At 43.6% G+C, this 15,267-nt stretch overlaps 2 protein-coding genes across 2 annotated transcripts in view; one reads left to right on the forward strand and one right to left on the reverse strand.

The window, feature by feature from the left end:
* Positions 1–15,267, forward strand: part of LOC139148009 (uncharacterized) — a 497,920-nt gene that overhangs the window by 339,337 nt on the left and 143,316 nt on the right. The window lies entirely within an intron of this gene.
* LOC139147992 (zinc finger protein SNAI2-like) lies at positions 10,392–14,323 on the reverse strand. Its single transcript, XM_070719246.1, has 2 exons — positions 13,132–14,323; positions 10,392–12,333 (listed from the first exon to the last, which is right to left on the reverse strand). Exons 1-2 carry the CDS (start codon positions 13,376–13,378, stop codon positions 11,582–11,584), a joined length of 999 nt encoding a protein of 332 aa, XP_070575347.1. The 5' UTR covers positions 13,379–14,323; the 3' UTR covers positions 10,392–11,581.

Below are 15,267 nucleotides of genomic sequence, written 5' to 3' on the forward strand. Positions count from 1 at the left end.
TGGTTATCGTTACCTGAGTTCATTTTAAAAAGTACATAGGCATCTTTTTCATCCGAATTAGTATATACGTTGTATGCCAGTAACGTTTTTTCTCCGCTCTCGTGTCGAGTACGCAAGTTGATCGTAATCGATATTCAATCCAGAGAGAACGCTGATTGTCTACTTAGCCGAGAGAGTTTCATCACCTTAAATGACACGCGTACGGGGCAAGTTGCCTCAGCGAACTGCAAAATTTGAAGATTGTGCACCTATTCTCGCTGCGTGCTCAGACGGGCTTTTACATCCCAGATAAGCCCGATAATTCTCCCTGCTGTTTCAGTAAAAAAGGCGCAGAGGAAAACGTCAGCTGTTGGGAACAAGGAGGGGACGCAATCACTATGTGACAGACATTATATGTGTATCGTAAGAGGTCGTCTGCAGTTTATTTAGTGGAAGAAGTAAATTTGATGTAGTGACGTGACGTTTTGATTCATTGTTTTCGACAGCCGTATCATCAGTTACACCTCTTTCAGCCTTTCACGAGATTCCAAATTATGATTGAAACATGATACCCTTCACGTAATCTCTCTCTCTCTCTCTCTCTCTCTCTCTCTCTCTCTCTCTCTCTCTCTCTATCTCTCTCTCTCTCTCTCTCTCTCTCTCTCTCTCTCTCTCTCTCTCTCATATTGTCGCTCTATCTGCCTCTTTGTCTTTGCGTCTATCTGTCTGTATCTGTCTGCCAGTCTCTGTATTTCTGTCTCTGTCTCCGTTTGTCTGTCTGTCTCTTCCCCCGCGCCTCCACAGCGTCCGATTCAGTAAAACCCCATTCGTGCACCATAATGCAGATACGACTGCTGTACAAATGCAATACTTCGTGTTGACATTTAACAGGAAACGAAGGCGGAAAAGATACTCTTACTGGCCCGCTATCAGAATAACATTCGCCAGGAAAGAAATGCCCTGAATTACAATACCAGGAACGGAACTGGAATAAGAAAGTCGGTTCCATCGGAAGTGTAAATTGTGGTTTTCTTCAAAGTTAAACGGGTAATAGCTCTAATTATTGATTATATTTTCATTATTTTTTAGACAAAATAAGACATTGATTTCTCCCCTAATTATGCCATACAAAGTATTATAAGCATTGTTGTTGTTGTTGTTGTTGTTGTTGTTGTTGTTGTTGACAAATCAATTCTAATCGTGGGAGATTGCACACATATTGGCTGTGGTGCCAAGTTGGACACTTAGCATTGCGACAAAATTTTGTGAGTAGAAGAAGATGTATATATTACACAGCAAAGCAAAACTTATGGAGAAGACGTCAACAGTTATGGCTGACGAGGTTGAAGTCGCCCAGCTTGGTAGCGCTTGTTTTATTTTGTTTTTATTTTTATTTTTATCGAGAGGACATTTTGTTTTATTTTCTTGTCTCCTCTCTTTTTTTTCAAATACTGACTTGGAAGGGTTTCGATCTCCGATGCTCATTCATGGCGGCAATCAGCCAGTGACATGTGCAGCATGCCAATGCAGGGTCTGCCAATAATTGAGGAAATGTAATAGAAGGTAGCGGATTTGTTCAGCAACGGTGAGCCCTGAATAAAAAGTAACCAAGACTCCTAGCTCTTCGTCGTGAAATGATTGTCGGAAGATTTACAACCGCAGGAAAAAAAAAACCGGAGACCTTGATTTATTCGCGCTAATAATGAGAAATCAAATACATCTTAATAGAAATTAAATTAGCGAAGTATCAGTGATCCCATGGTACGTTCGGGAATAGAGGAACTCATTTAATAACGCCACCGTGCAACATTAACGCTATTATATCGCCCCGCCAAAGACGGTGTTAGTTTATGTCGGCGACTGGGCAAGACTATCGTCAAACTCAGCGGTGCTGAATATTTCATAATTTTCCCCCGGTGTTTGTCTAAACCCGGCATATTTGTACAAGTAGACAAACAGCTATTGGAATCTCAAGGCGTTTAGTTTTGGCACAGGACGCTGATAAATGGTCTCTTATATCCTCTTTGATTTAGACGGATCGATGTAGGTCATATCGTGATCGTCCAATATTTTGTTTATTTGTGTTAAAATTTAACTAGGTGATTTTAACAGGTTTTTTGCCCGAAGCGGAAGTTTTCTTTATTATATTCCTGAGACAGTGTGAATGGAGATTTTCTTCAGGGTATCACCATGGGAACAGACGTTGAAACATATATTTGAGTCGCCGATAAAGAAAATCAACTCTTGAAAAAATCTTAGTATATTTCATCGCATGTAAATTTACGGGTTGTTTAACACGACCGGAAGTGTCTAGTCAAATTGTGACAAAATATACTTAAACGTCTTGACCTTCGCTTCCCCTCCATTTTTTATCGCACGCGTTTTCCACATTTGTATAAAACGACAATTAAGTGTCAATTATTTTAAATTCTTCGTCATAAGTATTTTGGACAAGCTCGGAAAATATGTTCGTGTCGATATATTTACTTCCAACGATGTTTAAAAGCTACATCTCCTTTATATCTTACACACTTTGTCCTCATTTTGTACCATTGGCACAGAATTTATGTGAGAAACATTTTGAGGCTTTGGACAAGATCGTTACCGACATTCTGGAAGAGAGAGAGAGAGAGAGAGAGAGAGAGAGAGAGAGAGAGAGAGAGAGAGAGAGAGAGAGAGAGAGAGGGAGGGAGGGAGGGAGGGAGGGAGGGAGGGAGGGGGCAAGTTCAAGGTAGCATGCGCCTTTGCGACAGTTTCTTGGGTACTCGCATTTTAACTCGCATTTTAGCCTGTGGACTAAGTTTTTTGTTACAGTGGAATATATATATATATATATATATATATATATATATATATATATATATATATATATATATATATATATATATATATATATATATCAATTTAAATGACCAGCAACGCAAACTTTTGATGATATTTTCATTATTTTTATTTTTTATGTCCAATTGCAAGTTCTTATTCCACTCTCATAAGACTGTTGAAACACCCACTATTTAGCATGTCAACATAGCGTCTATATGTGTAAAATGCACAGTCTACATTAGAATTCTAATCCGGACCAGAAATCACTTGTCAGCAGTAACAACGCAGTTTACACACGTATATACTGGCTGAGTTGACAAGCTGAATACTGTGTATCTCAACCTGCTTTAGGGGGGGGGGGGGGGGGCAGAACAAGAAATTATGGTTGACAGTAAAAACAAATGTAGTGAAAAATCATCAAAATTATCATTACTGACCCTTTAAAGGTATTGGAGCTGTAGGAGGTAATATAGGAGAGCAAGAGTTGAAAACGATTTGCTTCGAGACGTGTATCTCCTTAATACTCTACAATTTATAAGATGAATCTCTTCAGACCAGAAAAATGTCATGATTCTTCATCTCTTCCACCTTTAAAATATAGTTTTTTCCAACGTCTTCGTGATTCCCACTGCCATATTTTTCTGTCTTTTTTTTCGCACTTCCTTTTGCTTTGCGCATGCAGATTTAAGTCATCCGCCATATTCAAAAAATATATTATCAATCTGATATATTCCGCGCGTCATTCTTCCACTGACTGTGTTTTTTCTGTCAGCGTCAACGTATCCCATACACGGTTTTTAGAGCCAATATTATTGTCACTATTTTATAAACATTAATAAGAACCACAGTGATGATATTAAATTTATGTGTTTTTGACATACATTCGCGAAACAATATGATGTAAAGTAGAATACCAGTGGATGGACAGACAGACAGATAGATAGACGGATGGACAGACAGGCGGACGTAACTACAAAGGATGATATTGAACGTATGTTTTAGACATATATATTACTGTTATGGCACAAAAGGACGTATGGTAGATATACCTGCGGACGGGCAGACAGACAGACGGACAGATAGACAGACAGCACTATACAAGCCTACAGATGAGGTAGAATTCTTGGCTTCCTTGCAAATCCTTGGCAGGTCATCACGTGTATGCTCATTCGCTCTACGGGGAAAGTCGACCTTTGCTGGTAGAGTTTATCTAAGGTCCATAGTTGTCATATAATTATTTTGCTAATCGAAAAATATTTGTGAGGGCCTGCTTTTCCACTGGAGCGATTGGTCCGAGTGACTGATCTCATTCACTAATATTTGCATGAAAAAGGCTTTAGATTTTTGAAATCTTTCGAAACGAAAGCAGAATTTTCTTTTCATTCTCTACGATGATGGAGAGAATTTTTTTACCGGCGTTCTGATCTGTGAGTGTGTGTTGACTTGGGGCAAAGAACGATGAAACGGGTTGAAATCACGATTTCTGTACAGACAAGTAACTTTTGGAGTGCGGAGTCATTGTGAGGCAAGACAGCCCTTGGGGACACGTTATACACTACAGTTCTCCTCCATTCAAATCTATACCTGCTTATGACCTTAATAAAGAAAATATGCGCCAGATTTTAATAATCGCGCTACCATAATAAAAAAGCTGGTTTCTATAGTGGAGAAGGCACACGAGGAGGCCCGCTGAGAGCTGATCACGTTCGTCAGCCAGCTTCGACGAGCGGGGTATTCCGTGTGGCGAGCCTTGTTTCTTTTGATATGTTTACAACTATAAAATGTCTTTTCAAAATCAATCGCCGGTCACAACTCATTACGCTCTTTTTGTGATTACATCCTCCGTGACACCGGCTGATTTGACTCGTCAACTCTTCAGCTGGATGTGGTCGCTATGGCAACACCCCGGCGTGTTCCAGGAACAATTGGACCAAGTGGGGGAAGAAGGATGAAGCGAAGGAGAAGGAGAAGATCTTATTAGATTCACAATAAAACTAATTTCCTTCTGCACACCACGCCAACAGCCTGTTCCTCATTGGCCGGCTTACCATGCCGTCTCGTCTTTTCCGCTCCCATTAAACAAGACTCTGTTTTTTTTGTCTAGCTTTCTTTATTGTTCGCATAGAAAATCGTGATGTTGTTCGTTTTAACTCACTCCGAGTGGCCCATGATGTGCGCCTTCCCACTGCGATGTGACTTGCACAGCCTCGTCCCTCAAGAGTTGTTGATCTGAGAGAATCTTGCGGGCCTTCAGAAAATCAATTCACTCGTTTGCAGCTTCTCATTTCAAGACTGCTTTCATAGTCCGACTCTCAAAGGGAACAGAGCGCGGGAGCCGCGTGTGGGAGTGGAGGCGCTACTGAACCAAACCTGTCGAGTAGACTTATTGTTCCATGAAAAAAAAGGCGGGAATAGAAATTTCCACTGTTGCCTTTCACCTGCATTTCGCTCCTTGAAAAAAAAAATCGCGCCGTGGGCTACAACGGAAAAAGAGAAGGGTTCTCCTGATTCATCAGACTTTAGTTGGAATCCAAGTGTTGACTCGAATGGCAACGACATTGCCAGTTCTCTTTCATCTGCGCGCGCACCTGAGCGCAGTCGGTGTTGCCAGGGTGCCATATTTCGCTCATCATATGTCAAAATAAATGGCTCACTGAAAGCAAAATTACCGAGCGATGCTTCGTTACCCACCCTTGCTCAAAAAAGCCTCGCAATACACTTGTCAGTTAGTGTAATGATTGCGAAATAAATAGGCCCCTGTCCTTTACGGCATTAGCATGCAAGAGCGCGCCGCTATTCGGCGCGTCTGACTGAAAACGCCGTTAGAGCCAGCACAGGGGCGAGGGGAAATAGAGAGAAATTACCCTAAAATTGCATCACATTGAAAGCCAGCCGGGGAGAAAAGAAACGCGAATTGACTGTTATAACAGCGAGCACAAAACTAACAAGGTTTAAAATAGGGGCAGGTGTTGAGGCTATCATCGCACAGCCCAGTACAACATCTGATGTTGCCGGTCTCATGCACAATGCCGAGATAGGGCCAGCTGCAGCGGTCGGTCTGCGCTGGAAAAATTCTTGCAGACTACCACAAAAGAGCGCCAACGTGACAAAGCCAGTCATGGTTGTTCAAGGGGGGTCAACAGCTCAACCTCACTCTGAATAGGCAAACATGTGTATTCCTACCACCGCCATGTGTGCAGCGATTTCGCCCCGATAAAAATACCGACACTGGTCGCTCCCGTCGAATACTTTGATATAACTTTTAAGGTGGCAACGGAAATTGCGTTAATGTTCTCTTCAATTTTAATTCGAGTGTCAAAAACCCATGAAGCAAACTGCCTTGTTGAGATAGGTGCATTTTATAGAGCAATAACTTGCTTTGCCGTAAAAATCAGCGACGAGTTACGCCGTCTAACGACTTTTCACGCCGCGCCATTTCGATCGCTTGAATCAGACACGGAGTCAACTGTATTTCTTCACCGCTTGTTACCTCTGCTTGAACTTAAACATAACTTAATATTTTTGTGCGATTTTTGTTTTTTGTTTTTTGTTCTGTTTACTTTGTTTTCTTTATTTGTTTTGTTTTTGTCAGAGCAGTGCTCTTTAAAGTTGATTTGAGCTTTGTTGGCGCCACATCTTGTAGGAACTTTATGGAAATGTGACGTGTTCAAAAAAAAAATGGAGCCGCGGATTCGGTTATTCGACTCGTCCGGGTAACTCCGTCGGACAACACGGCATATTTGAAGAAGTGAAAACGACCGTTAAATATCGCAACACCGGTGCATCGAGTGCGTTTAGGTATACTCCAAACACCGTCTGTGTGACGAGATCACCGTGCTGTCTCCCTCTTCCATAGATTTAATCACCAACACACACGAAAAAATTGTGATTCAGAGGGACATCACATTAACGAGAAAACGAGCGGGCAAGATAAGCTGGAGGAATCGGCGATCTGGTTTGTGAGTGAGAAGGCCGGTGTGTGCGTTGGCATCCGCCTCGCGCACTCTTCGTCGCCAAGAAGAGACGCATTCATCGTGCATCTCAGCACCTGTGTGCTGGTATTGTCTCTATTCTTATGTTCAACTCACGCCTTTCCTTTCAATGTACTGCCTATTCGCCCAAAGAAAAAAAAACTCTGTAAGTGTGTGTGGGGCCACCTGTCAGAGTTGGAGACATTTTTTTAAAGAAAGCACCCCAAGTCTGCTTCGCACAAAGCGGCCCTAAATTGCCATTCTCGTGGGGTTACGGTCAACTTTGTGTCCAGAGTCCTTTCGAATAAAGATAGTATTATCCGTTGACCTCTCCCACGTTCTAGTGCTTGTCGTCTGCATGGTCGAGTGATTTGCCCATGTGATATACCGAATTCACTTCCATTACCACCGGGACATATGGCGGACGAGTCGGTATCCGAGCTGCCGACGAGATTTTTTTTTACTTTTATTTTCATCATGGACAGTTATCACAGTTGTCCGCTAAGTCTGACCCCGCCCTGTATGTGTTTACCTTTTTGCTTTTTCTTTCACTTGTTTATGCCCAGTGGCACAATGAGTTCTAACCTTGGTCAGTTTGTAGAGAAATATCTAACGACTTGCGTCATAGGGGTGAATCCGAGTTGACTGCCTTTCCGCTCTCTCGGTGCCCTATGCTAAGGACAGGGCAGCGTGCCTTCTCTGGCACTAAAATTACACATACAAGCGATTGGAAGGACGATTATTATCCGCTACACGGGGGTGTGCCGTCCGTCCGCCGTGTTTGTCGCCCCCATGGGAGAACGCAAACTTACTGATTTCGGACAATGTCTGGCCTTGGTGTGATGGTCCCACTTTGTGTTCAATTGCCAAGACAAAGGGCGTTTCACCGCGAGAGTAATCTGCGGTTATGGCATTCGAGAGTTTTACCGTTAGCATGCATGCGGCAACAGGTCCAGCGCTGCTCGAAGAGAGCCCGTAAAAAGTCGCAACCGAACCGACATAGTTAAGTCAAGAAAGCAATTTCACTTTTCCTCGTAGGAGTCTGAAAGTTTAGATTTGAAGGTCAGACGCACTTTTTTCCGTCGGACAAACGTGTTTGCAACAGGTGCCTTCAGTTTTGTTGAAGCAGCTTGTCTCTTCACATAAAAATCACCTCGTTCCATGAGACAGGGCCAACATTGTGTTTGTAGGCCCATTCGCAGAATACTTTTCTTTCCACTAGCAGCGAGCCATAGTAACTGACATAAGGGGACTCTCACGGATTCAAATGGACTTTCCATAAGTTGTTTTTGTTCGCTTTCATAGTTCCTTTACATCCACACCCCTTTCTCTCTTTCAGGTAGACCTGACAGTTGGTTTTTTTCTTGATAAAAAAAAAATCGAAGTGACTACCTGTTCCTTGGGTAATCAGATCGTTATCTGGCCATGTCAGGGACCAATAGTCGAAAAAGGAAATCGTGAAAACATCATCCGGGCACCGTGAAGTTAGCACAGGTTCCGCTTGATTGGCTGTGCGTATATATGAGGGTCTCTGTCTATGTTAATGGCTCCCATATTTATCAACATTTCCACGGATCACCCGTTCGGATTCATTGTCTTCGGTACGACGTCTTCCTGGCAACGGGCCAAAAATCACACGCTAATTGGTTGCCATGGTAGTTAATCACCGGAGTTTGGATAGAGAAGGGGATTTTGGTCTAATTAATCGGGTTTTGTTAGCTATCGCGATGTAATTGAGATTTACGCCCGTACCTGTTCGACAACGCCGTACCGGTATGATTTAGATTAGGTCTTACAAATGAAAATCCGAGAGAAAGCGACAATGCGGTCCCGATCGTTCTTCTAACGTTCGCGGGAAAAAAAATCGCAACTAGACGGAGACGACAATCTTCAATTTCTTCCAAAGGCTTTGTCGACCTAGATTTTATATCCCTGATCGACTTTGCGAGCGTTCATGTATAACAATATCACAGTCGACAGTATTAAGCTGATCTGCAACTCTTCAAATGCGACATACACTTTAACCCGATGAAGGAAAGTTGCTTCTGTTAAGGGAGAAATCCCAAACCCGAGAAGTGCTTTCATAAACTCATAAATATACACATACATATTTTCTGATGGCTATTGAACGCGGGACTCCTACACCGCGAAGCCGAAAAGTCGATTAAACCTAATACCATATAGGCTGATACGCCGCAATAGCTTATTTTGACAACCGGAGAGTGGTTCTAATTGAAAGTTCAGATTTTCGTAAGTTGTTGTGCGATGCCAGCTGTTTCAATAGTTAAGCACATAAACCAGGGGAGTTGACTTGTGAAAGGGAGTCTCGCTGGGATTTCTGGCGATATCTAATGCACGAATACAGCGGTGTAATCGTCCACACCGTAGGAATTGTTAGCCGATAATATCGGGGATTATAGACAGCGGATGAATATCACAAAAGAACTGATTGTAAGGTGGTAATACCGAAATCATGGGTGTCAGGTGTAAAAAATGGAAGCGACTCAAATATAAACTGATTTTTACATTTGCATTAATTGTGCCGAACAAATCTGGAGCAATTCCCAATAGTGGCGAGGGTTATTTGAGCTAAGTCCTTGCATCGCCGACATAGAAAGTTCCTGCAAATGGGGATTAAGCGCGGTCGGGGCTGGCACACTCTCGCTGCTTCGTGGCCCGGTGAATGACTGTACTGAACCTGGGGTTTCCTCTCCAAGCCGTAGCAGTGTCAGCGTCGGTTGAAAACATGGTGGGGCCGAAACCTGAACTCATAATTGGGTCGTTCACGGTTACTCGAAAAAAGTGACCGTGGGTCGTTGAAAAGTGGCGGCCACAGATCCCGCCCACTGTGCCCGGATGTACACCACACCAGGTGTGTTATTTCCATTCGAATACCTGCGAAAACAAACTATTAACTTTATTTTCTTGTTTACTTAAAAGGTCAACTTTGGAGGGATAAGTTATAAGAAGAGAGGTATTTATCGCCCAGATCACTGATATCTACGGCCACTGGTTAAATATTTCTGGTTCCAACATTTATTTTAACAGATCGTCTCGAAAGTTGACGTTTTAAAGCTTCCCTGTGTATGTGTGTTCTCATCGGTAGCAAATATGAGTTTGCGCGTCAGATTCATCCAACTACAATGAGACACGCACCCCCGTGCATCGAAGCTTTCTTTCCCGGCGCGCTCCCGTCTTTCCAGTCACCCTTTTCTCTCATTTCCTTTTGTATTAATCCCATTTTCAGATGACTCGATGGGTGGTATAATAAACGTCTTAACCCAGTCACTGTATACTCAATGTTATTTTCCAGGGTTCCCAATGTGAAATCACCAGATAAACTAGGGAAATTAGGATCAACGGGGCTCTCATGAGAAAAGGAATATGGATAAACCGCATTTTGCACAGCTTCGCGTCGGTTCCTCCCTCTTTCATACCTCGAATTATGGTTATTACCGATCCAGTGTTGACAGAGTCATTTCCTCGTGTAAGATTGACAGGGATGATCGGTGTCTGAAGGCTTTTCACGGCTCGGGAAACCAGAGCGACGGGATGCAGAATCTGACGTAGGTCTCGACGAGATGAACAAGAAGAATAACACAATACACTCGGCAGGGATTTTCTGGTGACAAATAATTTATTAAATCACAAAATACTCTGTATTCTACAACAAAATGAAGGTCTCTCTTTCCTTTCGGTTACCCTCTAAGGTAAACTGTGAAATGGGGAAAAAAATGAAGTACAGATATGAACACAGTTCGTCAAAATCAGAGCTTCGTGACTAATTCATCGACCTTCTGAACCCAGGTTCAGAGTTCAAATACTCGTCAAAAGTACGAAAGAAAATAACTTCATGCGGATGCACTTCGTTGTTTTTTTTACAAATAATTCTCTTGAAAATAAAAATAATACCATGTGCATCCCTCTCTAAGTTTAAAGACTCGATTGGTTTGTCAAATATTAGGGGGACCGCATTCAACGATGCGACCCCAGTACTTATTCAGATTATTGCTTGACTCGTGTTAAATAGGATGTCACTGTGCTTTTAAATCTAAATGCGCGACGCAAATTAGACCATTGTGTCATTTGGAGCAGCTCCTTCCGCGGTCTCATTCAGGAATTAAGCATAAACCCCCACTCACTAATTAATGTAATTAGCAGATGTTGATTTGGTAATCGCTTTCTCCGAAAGTGTGCCTTGTACAAAGACAGTCAGGCAGCACCATACCACGCGCTCAGTTCCTGGCACTGACTAAATTACATCTACCTTATTTTCAAATCACGTGTGGTCGAGATCAGCCACGTAAAATGCGTCATTTTTTGTTTTAAAATTCTGCCTCAGAGCGACGTTTTGATTGGAACCTATGTAAATTTCAAATACACGGCAAAATCAATTTTCCGGCAATGTATATTAATTGTTCTAATGTTGATCTTAGATCTGATAGGCTTACCATTTAACTACATTATCAAGTCGAACATGGCTCGGTCCGATTCCAATTCCCTTATTTATTGTCTTAAATTGATTTTTGAATACCCTGCAGAACCGTCGTGTGGTTCAAGTCAACCGAGGCTCAAACAAAATAGCCAATTGATATGCTGCGCAATTCTGATCGACTAGCAAATTTTGTTTGACAACTCTCAGACGAGCAACGATCCACCGTCGGTCGATAGTTTTTTCTTTACATTTCTGGCAGTAAAATTTCTAATACATTCTAAAAAAATCTCTGACAGGAAAATAAGAGTTCCTTTTGGATTTTTTTCTCAGTCCTTTGGGTGGATGAAAAAGTACTGTTTCAGAAAACACGACGTTACAAGACGTTGGAGCAACATCCCGCTTCCTCGTGTTTGGTAAGCAATGACATGCGTGAGAATGTCTTTGAGCAGTTCTTGCAACAGTATTTCTTTACGTCCGAGTGAGTCTGAAGATGCGCTCGAAGATTCGACCGATCGGCGAACGCTCGGTTGCAGTACGTACAGGCGAAGGGTTTCTCCCCGGTGTGCGTGCGGATATGTCCCTGTAACAGCCACGGGCGCGAGAACGCCTTGCCGCAGATCTTACATTTGCACGGTAGAGTATGTGTACGGATGTGCATCTTAAGTGCCCCTAGCGAAAGGTACTCCTTTTCGCAGTATTTACAACTGAATGATTTCTTGGTCTGGGTGACGCAGTGGAACTGCTTGTGTTTGGTCAAGCCGCTGAACGTCGAGTAACTTTTGTTGCACTCCGTGCACTGGTAGCGAGGCTGCTCTCCGTTGCTCAGTCGCTTCCTGCCGAACTTCTCCGCCGGCGATCCGACCGGAGCTGTCGGCGAGTGCGGCGGGGGTGGCGAAATGTGGTTGTTCTCTAACGTCATCCCGGGGACCATGATTGGGACGCTCGGCATCGGGGGTGGCGTCATGTCGTGCAGTTTCAGGTCCAGGTTTTCCTGGCTCGGCGGCATTATCGGGGCAATGGGGATATTTTCCGACCATCTCCAGTACGTCGATTCATGCGGACTGATGTGTACCGGTTCGGGCTTGACAATAACAGGCGGCGTCACATCATAGTAGGCTTTGAAAACTGAGGGGAGGAAACAGAGAAACGGAGAAAAGGATTATTTAAAATTCAAACAACGACACACACACACACACACATCCCATTCACAATATTGGCAAATCACTTTCATGCGAACGCTCGGCAATGTTTATTTCAATGATCGCGCGAAACGATTGTCTCTCCGATGCATTTCCCAATAGCACTGCTATAGCTGTATATTGACTTAACGCTCTTTTCACCTCTCCCTACGCTGACTGGGCAAATAGCCTAACCCACCGAGCTGTGAAATTTACCTTGGAATGTTATGAGCACGCTCGTCGATTCGCCCGGGTCGCTAATCATTGAACACGAAAGGAAATGTACGAGTGATAAAAAATAGAGGCGAGGCAACAACAGAAGTATGGACTTCGATGTCCATAACAAACAACACCTGTGCCATAGACATGACAGACACGTAACGGCCGCGGTCACCTTATCGCCATGCTGTGGGCGAGTTTTATGGTAAGGACTCTAACCCAACTATTATACTATAGCGGGACAAGTGATCCTGTGGCCGCTATATTCTTTTGTGCACTCGTGTGTCAAGTCCCCCCTCATCTTTCCCCTCTGTCTGGAGATGGAACATGTTTCCCATAAAAAAACAGTACCCAAGACGACGCTCCTTGAGAGAATTGTGCTGTTATTACGTTGGAGTGGGCAAATGTCAAACCGAACGAGTGGTTGCTAGCTGTAAACCCATTCCCGTAAGTGCGCAGGGACGACTGTACTTATAAAAGTCTCATTAAAAAAAATCAAAGGAGACGCTGTGTAGCGTTGACCAACCTGTGCGTAGTAAGCCACTCTGTTTGCGGTGACCGTGGTGGTGGTGGTTGTTGTGCTTCTTGATCAAGAACGAGCGTGGCATCTCGACGCCGTGGAGAAAAAAGAAAAACAATAATAATTGCCGTGCGTTTGTATGTATATATGTGTACCCCGCTTTCAGTAGGTGACGGGCCTCGGCGCTTTGATCGGGAACTGTCACGGAGTCGATGTGTAGAGTGGTGAGGCTGTTCCTTGCATGACAACACATACCAATGTCGTGCACTGTGAAATCACGTACACCGCGTCAGGTGCATTTAAATGAGCACGTGGGTGGCAGCCTATCGCGAGCTCAGTTGGTCGTGGCGTCATCCAACCAAAACAGTTGTTACGGACAGGGATTAGGTGCCACTGGACGAGCCAATGGCGGGTTTTGTGATACAGGTGCATTGTGATGCAGCAGATAATGATTATTTCCACTTCTACTCGCTGAAAAGGCACTGGAAACAAAAAAATATAAAACAGGCTATTGAGGAGGGGGGAAGCGATTGAGACGCGCGCGGTGAAAAGCCTGACCCCAGCATTCAAACACGGAGCCCGTTTTTTATGCCGGTGTTTAATGTCGGCTGGGATAAACAAGTTCAGCTCCGCGGTCTGCCAAACTGCGTGTGAAGACACACAAAGCTGGGCGACAACGCGGCTTCTGTTGTTGTCGTTACCGAGCGGTGACCCTAACTGTACACAGATCGCACCTTCAATGGTGTTTCGACAGGTGCTATAAAAACCGTGAGAGTAGGCTAGGCGCAACCTGGAAACAGGTGAAATAAAAGAACCCTCGACCGCTCGACCAAGAAAAGGGGGAAAAACACTCAGCCACTTGGAATCCTAAGTTCCCCATTATCACACTAGACACAGACTCGACGCTGTGAAAATGGAAGTCACAGAGAAATAGCCAGGGGCCATGCAACAGACTCGTAGCAAGACTCTTTCTCCTCTTCGAGTAATACTTAGGAATCAGCGGCCGGTAATTCTTGTGTGTACACATTGTTACCGTGCATTAGTCGCCTTAAAAGGCTCTATTACAGGTGATCTTTGTTACTATAGACACGGCTGCCAAGATACATTTCCGGTGCTCATCGCCACTTGCTTTCCTCTCTCCGACAGCAGCAGCTTCATTTTTCAACGGCTGACGCTGATCTTGATTTGCTTTCAAAATGAACCGTCCGTCTTTTTTTTCTCTATGCTGAATTATCTTATCTAGTTTCTCATTTTCTCTGGATTGGAAGTCGAGCCGGGCACTGCCAGGTCGGGTTTTTTTAAACAGATGTTGCGAACGTAATTAAATGGAAACTTTGCATCACAGACCTCTTGTGGTAGACCAGACAATGCATAAACCATGAGCCGAACCGCACAGTACATGTAAAAGGGAAGGCGTTCGTTTTATCACTCAACTGAGCCACGGGCGACAAAACTGCGCATGCTCAATCGCAGCTAGTACTTACCATAGAAAGTATCGGAATTCTCGATTGATTTATTCATATTGTTAATTTCAAGTTGGTTCACAGGGTTGGACCTTGTCTAAAACGTTGCTTATTTCCCGCCTTGAGCGAGATCTGTACGTTTCCCCTAAAACCCAAGTGAAACGAGAAAAAATAAATCTATGTAGCAATTTCCTGTGAGAGACAAATAAAAAAACGTATTCAGCTCGCGTTTATGTTTTGAAGATGTGCACATTGCGGTAGGCTTTAGCTTTCCATTTTTCTTCGAATTATAGATGGGTGAACTGTTGCAGAACGTTACATGCACCAGTGGGTTTCCTCTGGAAACCACCGATCGGCAACTTTAAACTAATCTTCGGAGCTCCAAGAGTTCCCGTACGTGATACAGGCGAAGGTATGTTGAGGTGTGCGATGTACAAGGGAGGAGAAAAGCCGAGTGTCTTTGTAGTATTCGGAAAAGTGTGAATGCTTAAATTTTAAGCTGTCGTGCGTGATTTTCTCATTTGGTTTGCGCTTCTGGTCTTACGCGGCAAATTCATCACACACCATGGCATTCTCAATCCTGTTATCATATTACCTTACCTTTCGCTCAGCAAGCCTACACAAACAATGCCCCTTTCCCCTTGTTGTTGTGGTATCCCCGCACCAAAGTTCCATGTAA

Source organism: Ptychodera flava, chromosome 13, assembly GCF_041260155.1.
Source record: "Ptychodera flava strain L36383 chromosome 13, AS_Pfla_20210202, whole genome shotgun sequence".
Classification (NCBI taxonomy): domain Eukaryota; kingdom Metazoa; phylum Hemichordata; class Enteropneusta; family Ptychoderidae; genus Ptychodera; species Ptychodera flava.